General features: G+C 35.7%; 1 protein-coding gene across 7 annotated transcripts; it reads right to left on the bottom strand.

Moving 5' to 3' along the window:
* Window positions 1-359: 359 nt before the first annotated feature.
* On the bottom strand, window positions 360-18,211 carry MYOT (myotilin). 7 transcript variants are annotated; one of them, XM_080672313.1, is made up of 11 exons: window positions 18,079-18,172; window positions 15,545-15,717; window positions 15,154-15,287; window positions 9,950-10,124; window positions 8,973-9,077; window positions 6,650-6,696; window positions 5,496-5,628; window positions 4,061-4,268; window positions 1,774-1,939; window positions 1,210-1,343; window positions 360-993 (listed from the first exon to the last, which is right to left on the bottom strand). In XM_080672313.1, exons 5-11 carry the CDS (start codon window positions 9,054-9,056, stop codon window positions 821-823), a joined length of 945 nt encoding a protein of 314 aa, XP_080528439.1. In that variant the 5' UTR covers window positions 9,057-9,077; window positions 9,950-10,124; window positions 15,154-15,287; window positions 15,545-15,717; window positions 18,079-18,172; the 3' UTR covers window positions 360-820. The 7 variants fall into 7 exon arrangements, with proteins under 7 accessions (XP_080528439.1, XP_080528438.1, XP_080528437.1 ...); XM_080672312.1 differs by having other exon boundaries at window positions 15,154-15,284; window positions 15,645-15,717; window positions 18,079-18,166; XM_080672311.1 differs by having other exon boundaries at window positions 15,645-15,717; window positions 18,079-18,166.
* Window positions 18,212-19,671: the final 1,460 nt, after the last annotated feature.

The raw sequence follows: 19,671 nt of genomic DNA on the forward strand, positions 1-19,671 counted from the left end.
AAACCCCAAAATACAGCTACTCAGATTTATATTAAATATAAGAATTAAGCAGATGACTACAAACTGTTCTTACTCTATTGAGTTCAGTAGTCTCAAAGGTCTTGAAGAAGTAGCTACTTATTTGGTTAATGAGAATTTCAGGAGAGATTTCCTCATGCTTTTGAAGTGCAAACTTTGGAAAATCTAGCCCAGTTTCAGGAGAAATTGAGCCGTGAGTTTTTACCAAGAAGACACACCATTCGGGAATATAATGTTGTTGTTCTTTTGGAACTTGTTATTCTTAAGGTTTGCTAGTTGTTTGATAAATAAAAACCAGAAGTTTTATGTTAAAGATCTAGACTTTTTGTGAAGAGAAGACAGTCGTTTTAAGTAATTGAAATTTTATTCTTTTTGACATAAAACTTTGGAACACTCAGATAATCTAATACCATGTTAGTATTCATATAAGAGAAAATGGGTAAAACAGTATTTAGAAAGAAGTACCAGTAAATCTTATTATTAGCAATAGTTGTGTCTAAAAAGTTGATATTAATTCATAACCTGTAATTGTTAAATGTATGATTTAAATGTCTAAAATCCCACATTTTAAGGTAGTCTTCTACAATTACAAACCAGGTACCCGGATTTTCTGTTGGCTTCACAAGCCAGAGAAGTAGATAGAATGTGCAAGAGTCAAAGGATAAATAATATTATAAATGTACATTAGTTTTATTACCTAATGAAAGCCATAATCTGTTAATACAGCTATGGATTTATTTCAGAACTTTAATTGAATATATTACTAATAGTGTAGCTGTGCTTTCCAATGTTGGTGAAGTTATTAAAGTTCTTCACTTTCATAGAGTCCAGATTGAGCTGCCAGACGCTGAAACTCTCCTTCAGGGTTAAAAGCTTGTTTCACATCCAAACCTTTTCCATTAAGGGCTAAATATTTGCTGAAAGTTGGCCGAACACGTAACTGTTTAGGAGCTGGAAGAGTTTGGTTTGGACGGGCTAAAATAGAGCAAAAAAAAAAAAAAATTAATTTAGAAAATCTAAACAAATGGGTTGCACCAGGCATTCATATCAGACTAGGAAAAGAAAAAGAAAACAAAACTGATTATATATATAGGAAAAATCCCTTAGATTTTGTGCTATGCTGGGACTTGTGACTTCCGGGTAAAGTTATTTATAACACTTGACTTAATGCTTTATATCAGTGTGACATACCTGTAACATCTAATCTTGTGTTACATGTGATCACTCCAGCTTCATTTACTGCAGACACAGTATACCACCCAGCATCTTTCTTGTTTACATCTTTTATCAGTAAAGTAACTCTACCAGAGTTATCATGATATAAGCTGAAAAGAAACAATTAAAAAATGAAAGTATAGGAGTTAATTTTCCTGTGAAAGTTTTATTTGTGATGTTCATGATCTACAAAGTCAGACTAATAAGAAAAAGAAGCATTTGGGAATTCTGAGGCTATATTTAGTCATTGCCAAATAGCTATTCGTTTTCTTGAATTAAATATCCCCACACCAAATCTTGTTTATATCATCTATTTCTTTGAGCCATCTTTGTTTATTGTTAGTAACAAGGTAAATGCTAGCCTACTTTATGCTTTAAATTTCTGATTAGTGGATTCTAGCTTAATGAAGTTTATATTTCTATATATGTTTTAAAAACGAGACAAATTGAGATCACATTCATGCCATTTATAATGCATTTCAAAGTATAACTGGATTAACCAAAGTAAATTACAGTTAAATCTTGAAATACTTATCCTACCTTATTCGATCAGTGTTGAATTGTACCATTTCATTATTTCTTTTCCAGAAAAGTTTTGGTGGAGGTACAGCTGAGATTTGGCATTCTAGCTTCACTGAGTCTCCCTCAAAAACTTTTTTGCTCTGTGGTTTATAGATAAACATTGGTGCTCTTCTATGTTCTTTTGCTACATATTAATAAAAAATCAAGTATTTGAAATATTATAAAAAAGATATTAAGTCAAACCAAAGTATTGTGAAACTTGTATGTTGATATAAAAGTTTTTAAAAGTAAAAAAGATTGGAAGCTTCATGTTTTAGCTTTAGCTAAAATAATATACAATACCATCCTATCTAATAAAAGAGTAATATGCAAATCGACCATTACTCCAGCACACAAGATGGCTGTTCCCATGTGGTCAAAGATGGCCACCACAAGATGGCCAGCAGGGGAGGGCAGTCGGGAGGGACCAGGCCTGCAAGGGAGGGCAGTTGTGGGTGATCTGGCCAGCAGGGGAGGGCAGTTGGGAGGGACCAGGCCTGCAAGGGAGGGCAGTTGTGGGCGATCAAGCCTGCAGGGGAGGGCAGTTAGGGGTGACCAGGCCGACAGAGGAGGGAAGTTGGGGGCGACCGGGCCTGCAGAGAAGAGCAGTTGAGGGGGGACCCAGGCCTGCAGGGGAGGGCAGTTGCGGGGGACTAGGCCTGCAGGGGAGGGCAGTTAGGGGTGACCGGGCCTGCAGGGGAGGGCAGTTAGGGGCAAACAGGCTGGCAGGGGAGTGGTTAGGGGGTGATCAGGCTGGCAGGCAGAAGCAGTTGGGAGCCAGCAGTCCTGGATTGTGAGAGGGGTCCCAGATTGGAGAGGGTGCAGGCTGGGCTGAGGGACACCCCCCCCGCTTCGTGCACAAATTTCGTGCACCGGGCCTCTAGTTGTATGATACAATTCAGAGTTCAAAAACTGTAAGGTAATGATGCATTGTATTTATAATCATGTTTCATTCAAAGAATTTAAGTCTTATTGTCATTTATCATGTCATCTATAGAGAGGCAGTATGAGTGGTGCAAATGAGTACCATCAACTTGGGTTCAAATTCTCTATTTGCTCCATTAGCCATGCCAACTTCTGAAAAATTTTGTTTAGTTTCTCTGAGGCTCAGTGTTATCCATTGTAAAATAATACAATACCCAAGTAATAGTGACTGCTGTGCTTACCATACAAAATTATTGTGAGGATCAATTGAGATAATGAATGAAGAAGCACTTTGTAAACAATAAAATAACATACAAATGTCAATAATTATGTCTTTTCTTCAAATACCTGAGGGATAAGAGGAAATGATACTATAATACCATAACCCTAGCTTTTCTGAAGGAGAAATGAGATTGGACAGATGCCTGCCAAGGTCTCTTTCAGCTCTAACATTTTGGTATTTCTGGAACTATTGGCACAAGGAGGATTTGCTCAAAACTTAATCACTTGACTTTTTATTTTTGATTTCTAGATCACCCATTTTTCTCTTAGACCAAGGTCCCTTATTATATCATAGAATAATTTTAAAGAGTTTTCATTGATCTGGGTAGAATACAAACTGAAGAAAATTTTTCAAGTTGTCAAGCTTTTATATAACAAAAAACGAATAATAGCAAACTCTTTTATGTGCTATACCATGGCTTAAACCATTACAAATGTGATATATTTAAAGCACTTAAATTGTAATAATTTAAAATAGAACATCAACTTTATGAGAACAGCCTTACAAAGAACATTTAAGATACGAGTTTTGCCATACATGTTTTCTAAACTAGTAGGCATGTTTTTGTTATCATAATTACAGATGAGTGTCCTAGTAAAAGGAACACAGTCTAAGGTAAAAGTTGACATTTACTCTTCAGTTTTAAACTATGCATGATTATGACAATTCTGTGAAAATGTGTCAGATTGATTATTTTAGATTGTAGACCAGAGAAATGATTAGAGTAAAATTTTTCACTTTAAGACCTGTTAGTTACATCTATAGAAACGCTACTATCTTATTTGGTCTGCCTTAAATTGTACCACTGATTTATTTCCTTTCCAGAAAAGCTCTGGTGGTAGATCTATTATTCTAATTTCACTGAGTTTTCCTCAAGAATATTATCCCCCTCATACTCCCACCTCATTCGTGGCTTTTGGGTAAAAACTGGGGTTCTACTGGATTGTATAGTGTGGACATTAACCTTAACTATGAAGTCCTTTAGGATTTTCTTTTTTAATACTTTCTTTTTTAATACTGCAGGTTTAAAGATACTTTGTGATCTCTTGGAGGGCTTACCTAGGATGTCCAGCTGCACAGTAAAGGTGGCTTCTCCTGCTCTGTTCTTAGCCACACATACATAAGCCCCTGCATCTGAAACTCTGACCACTTCAAAGATGAGTGAATGAAAGCCCTTCTCAGACACTATCATTTTGTGAAAATCATCTGATTGAACTGGCCTTCCATTTAGATACCATGCCACATCAGGAGCTGGCAGTCCGCTCACCTAGAAATGAAAACATAAGGGAGATAACAGTTTTAAATGATAGCATCACTGGAACCCATTTGTCTATGAATTTTAACAATTTCAGTACCCGAGTGGGTTTGTGATTGAAAATGCAAAACAAGAGCTTAAAAAGGTATTTACTTTCAATAATTTTTAACAGAACAGTATAAATGAAAACTCTTCAAATTAATATAATATTTTATGACTATCTTAAACCACATCTAGCTCTTTCATGTGCAACCTCAGGCTCTTTAAGATCTTTTAATTAAGGAATATGGAAGTCATATGGCTTTTCTGGCTAATGGTGACTGCAAAAGCAGTCCCAGAAGCACATATATCTGAGGCTTGCTGATCTAATGAATAACCTTTCCAAAACAGTGTTCTTGAGCTGTAGTTCTGGTGTATGAGTGGCAGTTTGTTAAGTGTTCTTATATAAGCCTTAACAATTAAGTCTACACACTGGCTTTCATTCTTATAAAATGTTTTTCAATCCAGAAAAGCGTTTTATAAGAAAAAATTCTCCAAAATGAGGATAATGAAATTGTAGGAAAAGCTGGTCTAGCTTGAAGAACTCTTCTAGGCAGGGAAAAAGCAGGGTTGCTTGAATTTCTTAATGGAGAACTAAAGAGGCACTCTAATTTTGAAATCCTATTATTATAGCTTCACTTAGAGCAGTGGTCGGCAAACTGCGGCTCGTGAGCCACATGCGGTTCTTTGGCCCCTTGAGTGTGGCTCTTCCACAAAATACCACGGCCTGGGCGAGTCTATTTTGAAGAAGTGGCGTTAGAAGAAGTGTAAGTTTAAAAAATTTGGCTCTCTCTCAAAAGAAATTTCAGTCGTTGTACTGTTGATATTTGGCTCTGTTGACTAATGAGTTTGCCGACCACTGACTTGGAGTATTCATTAGGTGGTTGGCACTATTGTGAATACCTTATACTTATTTACTCAGTTAATCCTCAAACAACTTTATGAAGTAGGTACATTTGTTATTCTCATTTTACAGATGAGACAAAAGCACAGAGAGGTTAAATGACTTGTCTAAGGTTACATAGCTGAAAAGTGGCAGAGCCAGGATTCAAACCCAGGTAAGCTTGGCTCCAGCATTTGTGTTCTTATCCATTATACATACTACTTCTCAAGTTGTGTAGCAAGCTATGAAGAGGAAGAGAACATTTTTAAAAACTTAGTATCCCATTGTTAATTTTCTTCCAATAGTTTGAAACTTACTTTGAAGTCCATTCTGCAGAATCTTCCTTCTTCAATTGACATATTCTCTGGCACTTGAATGAAACGAGGCGGGTAAAATTTCTCCTGGATTGCATCCTCATCATTCACACCTCCCCTTGAAGATGATCTACTTCTACAAAAGTATTTTAATAACTACTATGCAAAAAGTTGTCATTGTTCTTACTTTCACACAAACATAGTTTAGCCATCAAATTTGAAACCCCAGAGTCTATATACTGTTTGATACTATAATAACAATGGAGAAAGGCCTTAGGGTTGTATTTAGCTGTGGAATATTTGATAACTGTTAGAAATGGTAGCAGTTTAGAAACATTTGGTACAAATTGCACTCTTTCTTTTTTACAGTGCCATGAATTGGTGAAGAAACTGATCTACTAATATGCAGCGTACCCCATGGATAATTCTTATCACATGCAAATATTGTTAGAATTGGGTTTCCATTATCATGAAAAAGTTGTTTAACATGGAAACGTGGTCCTGGCTTATTTGACGAACACATTTTAAAAACGTCCCCTAAGATAGTTCTAATAATTAACAGTGCCCTGAATAGTGATGGAACCCGCAACCTTGGCATATCAGGATGATGCTCTAAACCAGAGGTCGCCAACCTTTCAGACCTCATGGACCACCAGTGGTCTGCGGACCACCGGTTGGCGACCGCTGCCTAAGCTACCCAGCCCGGGCCTTAACAGATAAAAAAATTTTGTTGTTGTTAATCCTCACCCAAAGATATTTTTTCATTGGTTAGAGAGTGGAAGGGAGGAAAGGGGAGAGAGAGGGAGAAAGAGAGAGGAGGATAGAGGGGAAGGGACATTGATGTGAGAGAGACACATCAATTGATTGCCTCCCACATGAACCCCAACGGGGGCTGGGGATCAAACCTGCAACCCAGGTATATGCCCTTGACTGAGAATTGAACCCATGACCATTTGGTGTATGGACTGATGCTCTAATCATTGAGCAGCACCGGCCAGGGCCAGATAAAATTTTGGTCACCATCTCTGACATTAGAAAATCCATATTGTTTTTTATAAAAGGTATGTGAGAAGCTTGAGAGCTTTATAAGTATTACATTTTTAAGCTAAAAATTTTTAGATAGCAAAATATATATTTAAAATTAAATTATTTTTTACCTTACTTGTGACGTAGGAACTTGCAACCGTGCATGTTCTGAATTGTGCTGCTTGAAATTAAAACAGTGATAATGTTAACATACAATTGTTAACTTGAAATGAAGTAGAACTAAGTAGTTGTAGTTGAAAGGAACATTTCTCTGTTGACTGTATTTTTACAGTTACGGTCAGTTCTATATATTTAGCTTTTAAACATTTAAAACATACTGCACTAACCTTATCCATTATACATACTACTTCTCAAGTTGTGTAGCAAGCTATGAAGAGGAAGAGAACATTTTTAAAAACTTAGTATCCCATTGTTAATATTCTAGCAAGAAATCGCCAGAATTAATAAGACTGTTCCACAGGCATGATTTATGAGACTGAGTTGATAGTGGTTCATTTTTCAGAAGACTATTTAAAAATATATATATTTTTATGGATTTCAGAGAGGAAGGGAGAGGGAGAGAGAGATAGAAACATCAATGATGGGAGAGACTCATTGATTGGCTGCCTGGGGATTGAGCCTACAACCCGGGCAATGCCCTGATCAGGAATTGTTCCGTGACCTCCTGGTTCCTAGGTCGACACTCAACCACTGAGCCATGCCAGCTGGGCTAGATGACAATTTTTTTGACAAAGGATGATGTGTCCCTCTGGTATATTTGAAATGGGAGCACATAGTACAGATTGTCCTTTAGTAAAACAAGAATAGACATGAAGTCAGTTTTGTTGGCAGTAGATTCAGGGTATTATACCTGCTGCTCAAAAGTGGCACCAACAGCAGTAAACACATATTAGACTGGAAAATACTTCTCTTTTTAGCTCATGACACAAAATCCTGATGGACATCATGGAAGACATGTGTAGAGCTATGAAAAGTCTTTGAAAAACAGCATTAGTTACTTCCTGCTTAATAAAGCTATATTTAAGCAAACATCTTTTAGAATTTATTATCTGAGCACCAGAAAATTATTTCTATTTGAAAGTAAAATCAGGAATTGATGGAAATTATAGTAGAATTAATAAACTGATGAAATATTTCATGCCTATTTGTATATTTCACTGTTCTTAATGGGAGATACAAAGAAGTGAAAAATATAGTTCCTACTCAAATATCTGAAAAACATCTGTACAGCAACACAGCAGATCATTACAAATAATTTATTTTTGGATGAATATGTTTAAGGTATTTTGTCATTTTAAAACAAAATTCTTAAAACTCACAATTTTTGGCTGGCTGTAAGATTTTCTAAGCTAAATGTCAAAACAATTCAGTGATCAAGCAAATCAACTATTTTTTTGTAAAAATTAAAAATAATTCAGTTAAACTCAAAATTTCCAAAAATTTGGGTCATCATCTCTGACATTAGAAGATTCACATTGTTTTTTTAAAAAGGTATGTGGGAAGCTTGAGGGATTTATAAGTATTACATTTTTACAACATTTTTTTTTTATTTTTATTTTTTAAATATATTTTATTGATATTTCACAGAGAGGAAGGGAGAGGGATAGAGAGCTAGAAACATCGATGAGAGAGAAACATCGATCAGCTGCCTCCTGCACACCTCCCACTGAGGATGTGCCTGCAACCAAGGTACATGCCCTTGACCAGAATCGAACCCGGGACCTTTCAGTCCGCAGGCCGACGCTCTATCCACTGAGCCAAACCGGTTTCGGCAGTATTACATTTTTAAGCTGAAAACATTTTAGTAAGTTTTTTACTTTGTCCTTTTAAGGTGGTTTGAATATGTATATATTTGTATTCGTAGATGTTATACTTCAATTATACATAGTTTGATGATATTTTGTTTACAAAAAGTGTACAAAAATGTAGGATTTATATTTTCTGATTTCATAATGATATATTTTGCTGCTGTCTCTTTTCCTGGTACCACCACCTTCATTTTAAAGTGTTTATAAAAATATATATATTTTTATTCATTTCAGAGAGAGAAAGCGGGAGGGAGAGAGATAGAAACATCAATGATGAGAAGGAATTATTGATCAGCTGCCTCCTGTACTCCTAATGGGGATTGAGCCCACAACCTGGGCATGTGCCCTGACTGGGAATTGAACTGTGACCTCCTGGTTCACAGGTCGACACTCAACCACTGAGCCATGCTGGCTGGGCATGTGACATTTCTTATGGTGATATTAGAACCACCAGAAAATGGGGTAAAAATAAAACTTGATATGTATATTTTAGCCTATCACGGCCTCTCCCAGGGAATCTATTGATTTTTACTTTGAATGCTATTTATAAACATTTAGAAAGCAGATATTTAAAAATCATACACACAAAAAGGACTCCAGTTAGATAAAGATTATTTTAATTTACCTGTGGTGAATCTTGTGCCTCACTGTCATTTTGAGCTTGAAACACAGCAGCTGCATTCTGTGGTCCTAGCAATCTGCGAGCCATCTTCTCCTCATATGTTAGCCGCTTTAAAGAAATGTCATTAAGGAGAATGTAATGAGATTTAATATAAGTTGTTTGTACAGGTTTAATTTAAAACCACTACTAATTTTACCAAAAAAGTATAGTTCTGTGTTTAGAATTATAGGTAGATGCTATGTTTTAAAAAGTATTTTCTTTCATTCAAAGCCTTTCCTTCTACTCTAGTACCACTTCTCTCATCTGTGATATTCGCTTGTTTTCTTTTTGCTCCTTGGAACAGCAGGCATAATCACCCTTGAATATGGCTCTCCCAAGTCAAGGGAAATTCTTTCCCTTCCTTCTTGTATATGTTCCAATCATCTCTGTCTTTGAAAATAGTACTGCATGTCCTCACTTTCAGAAAGAACTTGTATTAAATGAACACTGAATATTTGACTTACTGACTTCTGGCTGAAAGCAGTGCAACTGGTATATTAAATGTGTTTGGGTTAAAGGCATATAGTACTGTTTCAAAGATAGGTGACTAAATACAATGTACATAGTAAGAGTTACATAATAAAAATTATAGCTATTTGTCCATCAATAATATATACCAAATATATGAAGAAGTCAGGTTGACAGTATTTCCTATTTGGTCATTAGACATATTTTATGAGAGGTAATGCTTAAAACAGAAAATATTTATTAAATCATTCAGATTGATTTTTTCATTTGCTTCATTTTTTACTACTCCATACCAAAGAGGTGATTTCATGCAGAGAAATATTAAATAGGACCCAAATATTCCTTTAAAAAAGGATTATCCTATTCCTTGCTGATTATACGGTCATAGATATGTGAGACAGAAAGACCTTTCTTATTGAGATTAGATTTTATAGTTTAATAGGCTTTTTGTATAAAATAGACTTCTTGCTCACTTGATTTCCATTATGAAGAAGGCTGTCCTTGCATTTTAGCTTTCTTTCCAAATCTTGAATCAGAGCTTCTTTTGATCCTTGTATTTCATGGTCAGGAGTCCTTGGTGTGGGCTTAGCATTTGTACTTTGGGATGGCTTAGCATTCACAGATTGGCCAACTGAGGGTTGTTGATAGCTTTAAAAATAAAAAGATTTTTTAAAAAAGAAGATATTTAAGATGTGTATTTTTTAAATTGAATTATTGGGATTACATTGGTTAATAAAACTATATAGGTTTATAATTCTATAATAGATCATATGTATATTGTACTATCCCAATTCATGTCTCTTTCCATCACCATTTATTTCCATCACTCCTTTACTCTCTCCTGCTTCCCACAACCCTATTTCCCTCTGGTAATGACCGTACTGTTATCTATGAGGTTTGTTTTTGTTTTTGTTTACTCAAAATACATTACCCCCAAAAAATAAAATAATAAAAAGAGAGAGAGATTTGTATCTAAAAGAGACTTGGCCTTATTTTGTCAGTTACCTTTAGATAGATTGAATCTAACACTTAGTACTACTAGTATTAATACAAACACCAGTTTCCCCTAGTAACAAGAAGGATTTTATAAGAGTTGTTACCAGCTTTTTTGTTTCTTTAAGTTTTGGCAAGTGAAAATTAAGTAGCAGGAGGAATAATTTAGATTAGATGCAAGGAGCATGTCCTTCCTTGAAGATCTTCCCTAAGAAGTGAGAGTAAGTCTAGTTACTTGTAGCTTGAGAGCACTTCTAATCTTAAAACTGAATTTCCTAAGTTTGATTTATAGGTGGATATGAAGCAGTGATGTGCTTGACTCATATGGGCTCAAGAGGGCTGATTTTTAGCATTTCTTCCCAGCTCCCTGTGATCTCATGATGTGGTTGAATTAGTGGTCGTGGGAATATCTACACCAGGGAAATTGTTAAGTACTACAGATCATGGCTCTTTCCTTCAGCTGATTGTTACACATTTACCAGTATAACCACTGATATTTAGTGACTATTCTGTTGCTAAATGGAGTGTACAGTTTGCATAGCCATTGGATTTTCTATTAATTTCCAATTCCTATTTCTTTTTTTCTTTTTAAAGATTTTTTAAAATCGATTTTTAGAGAGGAAGGGAGAGGGAGAAACATCCATGTGAGAGTGCAACTTCGATTGGTTGCCTCTTGCATGTTCTGTATTGGGAATCAAATGAGCAACCCAGGCATGTATGTGCCCTGACCTGGAATTGAACCGGTGACCTTTCAGTGCATGGGATGATGCCCAAACAACTGAGCAACACTGGCCAGGGCTCCTATTAATTTCTTATTCTAGAAAATGCAAATATGGCACTATATAACAAATAGCTTCTACAGTAATGACAGTTTCTTTAATGTTGCTGAAATGATATTTGGAGAAAGAAAGGAATGACTAGGGGAGGAAGGAGAAAGAAATGTAAGATTAAAAAAAAGGGGAGATTTGGAGAAAAAGGAAGCAAATTTGAATAGCAGTTGAAGAGTTTGGTTTAAATTCTTATTTTAAGTTCTGATCCTAAATTTCCTTCTAAGATGTTCTTGGTCCTCCGAGAGTTCCCTTGTTGATTCTGATGGAGAGCAGAGGTAGTGTTTAGAGACTCCTATATTATTAGTTCTGTTAGGTACAGTTTTCACAGTGCTTTGTTCATATTTCACATCGTTTATTCACTTAGGGCCATATAAGTGCTAGCTTATATCTATTTAATGTGGGGAAAGTGGCCTTCAATGAATGTTTTACAATTAGTATAATAAACATTCTCCAGTTACCCAGATGAGGCAGACTTGCTCTGTTCTGTGACATATTCTTATTCAAATATTCTCAATGATCATTAAAAGAATTTGTGCCCTGGCCAGTGTAATTCAGTGGTTGGAGTATCAGCCCTCACAATGAAGGGTGGCCAGTTGGATTCCTGGTCAAGGGCACATACCAGGGTTGCTGGTTCACTCCCCACCCCTGGTAGGGGTGCCTTCAGCAGGCAACCAGTCGATGTATCTTTTTCACATTGATGTTTCTCTCTTCTCTCTCTCCCCTTCCATCTTCCCTTTTAACTCTCTCTGAAAAGCAATGGAAAAAATATCCTAGTCGGAGGATTAACAAAAAGAAAAAAAAGAATTAGTAAGCTAAGTGGAAATGTATCTTCTCTGAATGGAGCCAGAATTTTAATTTTTGTAGGCTTTGGAGACTTGGTTAGTAATCTCTAGATTGTAAACATAACTGAAAAAAATGTCTTATTGCTCATTATCGTATCATTTATATCCACTAACAGAGCTTGGGTATAGGTAATACTATCAGTTGAATGAATGAATGTTTTTTATTGTATTCAAGATGCTCTGTAATGAAAATTGGTGATACACATTTCCCTTTCTTACATTTCAGATCTTTAAGATTGTCTATATTAATCCTTAATTAAGGTAAAGTAAATAGCCAAACCAAGTGTTTAAATAAATAGTTTTTTTGTTTTTGTTCTTTGTTCATTTGTTTGTTTTGCGATTGAATTCTCAGGTTGAAGTAGTAAAATTCCTTTGGTTTTATAGATCTGTTCCTCCAACTGTATGAAGTTAAAATAGCCTACTTTTTTTTAAAAATATATATATTTTATTGATATTTTACAGAGAGGAAGGGAGAGGGACAGAGAGCTAGAAACATCGATGAGAGAGAGACATCGATCAGCTGCCTCCTACACACCTCCCACTGGGGATGTGCCCGCAACCAAGGTACATGCCCCTGACCGGAATCGAACCCAGGACCCTTCAGTCCGCAGGCCGACGCTCTATCCACTGAGCCAAACCGGTTTCGGCTAGCCTACTTTTTTTTAATACTAACCTATCATCTTTATAAAAGTCACACATTTGTTAGAGTGAATTAGTATTAAATAATTCTTTTTTCAAACTCTCATAATATCTCTGAGAAATCTTGAGGGATTATCAAAACCAAGCCTGAGAATCAGCCACTTTATTCACTGAATACACCCATTATTACCAGTTCAGATGGCTTAAGTGTTATATTTATAAACTTATACTTGCACACTGCTGTATAGGTCTTTTTTCCTATTGTTATCACCCAAATCCTTAATTTTGTTATGAATCAGGAAACTGAATCACTGAGTGGGTAAGGTAAAGTTGCTGAATATCACACAGCAAAGTTTTTGGAAGGAATAATAAGAATTAAAGAGTTCCTCTCAGTTTCTAGTTAGTGGTTTGATCAACTTAAGGGTTTCCTACTGATGAAAAGCTAAATAAAACTTTCAAACTTCTCTAGGTCAGAATCCAAGAGATTATTTTAGAAGACATGGCAAACTTAAGCCCAGCATAACAATGAGGGAGTTGCGCACAAATGTTCAAAGGCCCAGAGCTTTCCACCCTGTGCAGCTGGGCATAGAATGAGTATCAAGTGGCTGTGGGCAGATTAAAAGGGTTATCTGTGGTTGCTGAAAATGGAACAGCTAAAGCTGGATCTTTGATCTCTGGTTTGGGGACCTCCTATGTTTTATTTCTTATCCTCTCCATTTTTGCCTTTCTTTGTCTCTTGTTAGTTTTGTACACATATGGTTGAGGCTCGGTAATATTTATTTGATGGCTTTCTTTTCTGGGCAGGAATTTGGAGTAGGACTTTATTAAGAAAAATATAGTCAGAAAAGGTTATTTTAGATTTTAAAATGCTCATATAAGAAATGTGGAAATCACTGAAAGTTAGATGGAAAAAGATCATTGGATAAAAATCTTACAAGGAAAATCTACCATATGTTATAATTGACATAATGGAAATTTGGTAGGGAAAAGAAAGAGAGGGCTTTTAATTCTTGAATATACCTTTTAAAATTATTAGGTTGAGCCCTGGCTGGGTAGCTCAGTTGGTTAGAGCATCATCCTAATAACACCAAGTTGTGGGTTCAATTCCCAGGTAGGGCACATACAGGAAGCAACCAATGAATGCATACATGAGTGGAACAATAAATTAATGTTTCTTTCGCCCCCGCCCCCCACTAAAATAAATATATTAGATCAATCATATGACATGCCATTTTTTAGGTTAAAATAGACTATTAGCCATTTCAAATGCTTCAGCCTAGTAGACAGGATTTTAACAAATATTTTTGGTTTTTATTCTTAAAAATATTAAAAAGTTTTCTTTGCAGGTTGAATGCTATAGTCAGTTCAACTAGGTTTCCAGAATAGTCACCAACAATAGTAATCTCTAGAAAAAAAAAATTAGCCTCTAGAGAAGACTGAGAGAAATTAGCAAGAATGTCTGCAAATTTGTCAGTAAGCCTGCAACAAACACATTCCATCAGACAATTTTTTCAGATGCCTCTGATTTAATTCTCTGATGTTCTAGCCAGCCAAGGAATAGGAAAACTGATAGCCCTAACTTTACATAAGCACAAAGTATTCAGTTCATGTTTTAAAAAAAGCACAACCACTATGTCCTTCGTATCAGGTTCTCCTACTACAGTTTTAGGACTGTGAAAATAGTACATGCTTGCATAAGGCTGCAGGTATTCTTCCCTGTGTTTAGATCAGCCTAACCAATTTGAACAAAGTGTGGTTTTAATCATCAAAGGAAACCTTAAGGTTGTAAACTTGTATCTATTCAAGCCTTTTTTTCTGATCATGATAAGGAAAAGTCATACACTTTAGTGTCTGAATCCCAGATTTTCTTTTTAGCCAAGTGAATATTCAACAGAGGGGAAAATGGATAGGAAGAAAGATAGGGACTGAGAAGAAATTTAATAGCCTTTGCTTATGTGAGAGGAAATCCTATCTGAAGATGAGCAGGCAGGTGTTCTTCATCTCAGCTGAGCCCAGAACCAGAGCAATTAAATTTACAGCATGAGGAACTTAGCTTAGGACTGGGGCAATAGTCACTGTCCTTGATATATTAGAAATACTTTTTGAAGGTGGAAAATAATGGGTAATTGTATGGGGTCACAGATGATTTGATTCAGCTCAGCCTGGACACTGCATAATAGGTCAGATGACCTCTTATTGCCAGTACTCTGGTTCAAGGTGTTCTAGGAGAATTTTGGGATGAGACATTGAGGTCACATTGCCTTTTTAGATAGTGAAGAATGACTACAGCATTACCTCCCCCTGTCCCCACCATCTTCGGACACTGTATATGTAGTATATATCCATATGCATATATTTTAAAAACTCACTTACTTGGAGTCCACAGTGGAAAGGATTTTACTGCTACCGTAATCAGGCTGTGATGGTAATATGGAGCTGAGGAAGCTGGCGGGGGACTGGTTATAGGTGGCTGTAACCCTTTGGCCCGGGTTGGAGCCAGCAGGCTGCTGGGGAGAAGCAGGGAAAGCAGAGGACATGGTGATGTGAGAGCTCACTGTTGATGAAGCAGAAAATCTTTGCTCTGTGCACTGGCGGGGCTGGATGATAATGGAAGACTGTTTGGTCTGGCTAGAGTAGCTGGAGGTTTCCGGTCCAGGGGGCTGCAGTCTGGAGCCACATGGATTTTGGGATTGGATGAAGTGTTTTGGCCGTTCGTAGTTAAACATGCTTAGTTGGTATATGGGAGATGAAGGCAATTTATTACTATAATGATTTGCTCCTGAAGAGTTGAGGTCTTGAATTTGGGACTGCAAGCCTTGAATTATAGAAGGTTGCAAGGAATCAGAAGCAACCTTGGTCTGCACCTTCTTGTTGAGATCCTGGGAATATTGTGTTCCTGGCTTTGATGGAGGGGCCTTCTCTTGAAGAATGTCTTTCCTTCAAAAGGAGAAAATGATTCAGTTACAATATTTGCATAAAGAACAGTACTGTTTATTTAACATCTTTAGGAGCTTATGTGCTTTCAAGGTTATCTCTGAGTAGAACTTTCCTTGTTTCTACACTTCCTTTTTCTCTGTCATTGCACAAATGACTTTTCCCATGTCTCATGATTATTTATTGTCCAGAGGCTACTGTTTAATTAACCACAGAAATTTAATTATTTAAAAATTATTAGTAGTTAAATATATAGCATGTCAGCTTTCATTCAGTTTGAATCCTTCCCATTGCTCATCAAAACCAATGAACAGCTCTTCTGATACCCAAGTTAATTCATGTCCTGGTGATCTGTGATGAATGATGTCTTGGTAAATCAAGGGGAACTATATGCTTATTTTGTAAAGAATGTTACTCTAATGTCCATATTTACTCCTTTGCCCTTTCACAATTTCACAAAGTAGAGTGAACATCTATAATTCACTGTTAACAACTGTGAGTGGATTTTTTTTACCTTAACAATTCACTGCCTCTTTTCCTTCCCTTGATTTCAAATTGACCATAGTACAAAGTAGACAATAATTAAGGAGTGACTACGTGTTTGTCTCTTTGTATGTATATAACGTATGTCACCAACTGCATTCCAGAGCCATTTGTGATTTTTTCTGTTATTTTCAGATTATACTATCTAGTTATTGATCTTGATGTTCTTTTAATTATTTATTTTTACTTTTTATTTTTTACCTGTTTAATATGTATTTTAGATTAATTTAAACATTATTTTAGCTCCTTTTATTTTTTTTAGAAATGATAAACAGGATGTACAGAAGGAAGTAAGACAACTGTGAAGCTAGCCTCTACCTTACCAAAAAAAGATGGGTGCCATTTCTCTTACCTAGCTCTACAATGGTTCACCTGACTTTCTATAGTAGATCCCCATTTTTCCTTAGAGGAATTATTTGTCACTAAAATCATCTTAAGGAATTATATTTGCCTCTGATTTCTTCCATTAGTATGGTATATCTAAGCAGAACTATATACAGACATTACAAAGATTAGTCCTGTAAATTGTATCATTGATTCTGTTTTTGTTAAAAATATCAGGTAATTTAGTTCAAAACACATTTAGTTTGTTTCACATAGTTTAAACCAATACTGAGATAATGCTAAATCAAACTTTTAGCTGATAAAAATTAGCCAAATTGTCATTATTAAAACAAAATCTTATTTAATTTCCTATCTTGAAAAAAGTATTTTTAATGAAAAATTTCCAGACAACTTCATCCTAATTGTGTATATAGTTTAAATTAAAACTAGCAGTTTTGGAAAAGATCAAAAATGCAACTACACAGCCAAGACAAAGATTCTATTGAGAAGACTTAAAAAGTCATATATTCCTTAACTTCAAGTTTCTGAACACAAGTATATTAAACTAGACTCCATTTTAGTAATTAACTATATTAGGCCTTTAAATTGTTGGAGAAAAACATCCAGAGGAGGCTTTAATTAGATTTTCTAAAAAAGAAAATAAAAGGCTATTTCAAGGTAAGTAGTTTTGTAGTTATCGGTTTATTTATTACATTGCAGAACTGAATCTAGTTTGGTTTCTAAATTCCTTTTTGGGCAGACAAGTGATTCAGATTCATTTCAAATAGCAAAGAATAAACTGTTTAATAGCCAGCAGATTTTTTCCAAAAAGTCCCCTATTTTTCTTCATATATATTTCTGTAATGTCAACTATCTTGTTCATTTTTGTATCGGTCTACATAGTTAAAAATTACTTATTTTTTAAGCTCAATTTTTTCTTTCAAAAGTTTTATTTTGTTTATATCTCACTAAATTTTATACAGATGTTTCCACAGGTAATTGTGAAAGGCTTTTCTTCATGTTTGTAGTTACTGTTCAACAATTCAATTCTAGAATCTATTCTATTACATGAAAGTTATTTTATTCTAAATTATGTTAAATAAATATCAAATATTTCATAAATAAAATATTAGTCAGTCTCCTATTTTAAAAAATCTTAACATTTTTTCCTTATCTCTAGTACAGCACAAACTTGCAGAAAAAACTGATTGAGGATATTTTGAAGCATATCACCACAGTTAGTCAGTTCAAGTGTCTCCTTGCAAGGAAAAATCATGACTTAAAAATAAAAACACATAACTACTTTTTCTTCTACCCTTTCTCTAATGTCTTGCAGTTTCAGTGGAATGAATAGAGCACGTTCTCTTCAAATCTTTGTAATACCATTGTGGCTTTCAAACTTTTTATCTGAAGATCACTTCTGTACATGCTCCTCTGATTTGGACAAAAAACAAAAACAAAACCCAAAACGGGAGCAGGAATAAAGAAGGGACTTACCCGTAATTCTGGAGGTTGCCAGCTGGGTTTAACCCACTATTGAAGGGAAGGAAGAGGCATCCCCTTCCCTCACAGACTAATCTAGTGGCTCTGTGCTTAGTATTATAGCACCACTGACTTTTATCAGCTGCCAAACAGTGACATCTGATGTGCTTGTCTGTCCATCTACCTATGCTGGCATGTCAAAGTAAGAGTCCACAATCTAAACAATATCTCAGATGTCTTAGTGATATTTAAGGAGTGGGATTACATGAGCTTTTCTCTCAGGCCTCTTTATTTTAGATGTGAATGTTGACTATGATCTTTAGCAAGCTCCTATAAGGGGAAGAGCAATGAATTTGGAAATAGAAAAAAGTATAAAGAAAACTCAATTTCTTTTTCACGGTGGGGGCTTTGTGAATCTTCCCTGTTGAAGAAAGAAGGACTAAATCCTCTCTTTTAAGACTGACGTTTTATCTTGTAAGGGTTCTCTAGAAATAAGGCCAGTGATGAATGGGCTCCAAATTAATTTGTATTTGATAGTTGTTCATCTGAAGACTTTTTAAAAAAATTCAAAATGGTAGTGGGGATGGAGCTGGATTCAAGCAGTTTGTTTTAAGAAAGGGGGTGTGATCTCAGTAAAGGCAGCAGAGCAGGTGATTGTGACATTACTGGGAAGGTGGGTTGGGGGAAAAACATGGTTTCTTTAGCAAGCTTTCTGAATCTGTATGGTATATGCCTCCTTGACCTTGTATCTTTATTCTAAAAGTTTGAAACACTTAAACTATCAAAGAAGCAGTCTATACATTAGGGCTCTGTACTATCAACTCTCTTTCCTTCATCTTCTTTACTGCTAACAGTTTCCTTTCTATTTACACCAAGGAGACCATCTTGGTATTTATGTTTCCTTTTTTTTATGCAGGGAAGTAAATAATTACAGAGGAAGAAACCTTCAAATCAACAAAAGAGGCGGTGGAGAGAATTAGGTGGCATGAGGATCAGTCCAATGGAGTGGAATTATCCCCATTTAAGTGGCTTCAATTTTGATATGGTTCTACTGTTTAAAGCATATCTATTTATTCCCTCCCTTATGGACACTCCAAACTTGATTTAATTACCATGTACATTGGAGTCCAATAAATAGATATTTGAACACATGTGAGCCATATAAAATTTTCCACAGCTGACCATGTAGATATTACCTTCCCTTTGTGTTCAGAAAAAGTTTAATAATTGCTGCCTGAACTTGCAGACATTATTGAGTAGAAAAAGCACACTAGACTTGAGTAGGTATTTGCCTACAAAGTTTTATTTCAGGAATCTCCCAAACTATTTCTTTTTTTTTTTTTTTTAAATAAATCTTTATTCAGATTATTACAATTATTTCTCCTTTTTTCCCCCATAGTTCCCCTCCAGCCATTTCCCACCCCACCTTCTGCCCTTACCTACCCCCCACTGTCCTCATCCATAGGTGTATGATTTTTGTCCAGTCTCTTTATGAACCCCCCCATACCCCTTTCCCCCTGAGAATTATCAGTCCACTCCCTTTCTATGCCCCTGATTCTATTGTATTCACCAGATTATTCTGTTCCTCAGGTTTTTAATTCACTTGAT

The sequence above is a fragment of the Plecotus auritus genome (genome assembly GCF_963455305.1).
Source record: "Plecotus auritus genome assembly, chromosome: 6".
NCBI classification, from domain to species: Eukaryota; Metazoa; Chordata; class Mammalia; order Chiroptera; family Vespertilionidae; genus Plecotus; species Plecotus auritus.

Excerpts from the sequence above, each read along its gene's own strand:
- MYOT (XM_080672307.1), bottom strand. The coding sequence starts at position 15,506 with ATGTTTAACTACGAACGGCCAAAACACTTCATCCAATCCCAAAATCCA. Across the intron at positions 6,700-8,972 it reads AGGCACAAGATTCACCACAG|CAGCACAATTCAGAACATGC; the intron begins GTAAATTAAAAT and ends TTTAATTTCAAG. Across the intron at positions 5,629-6,649 it reads GTTCCTACGTCACAAGTAAG|AAGTAGATCATCTTCAAGGG; the intron begins GTAAAAAATAAT and ends ATACTTTTGTAG.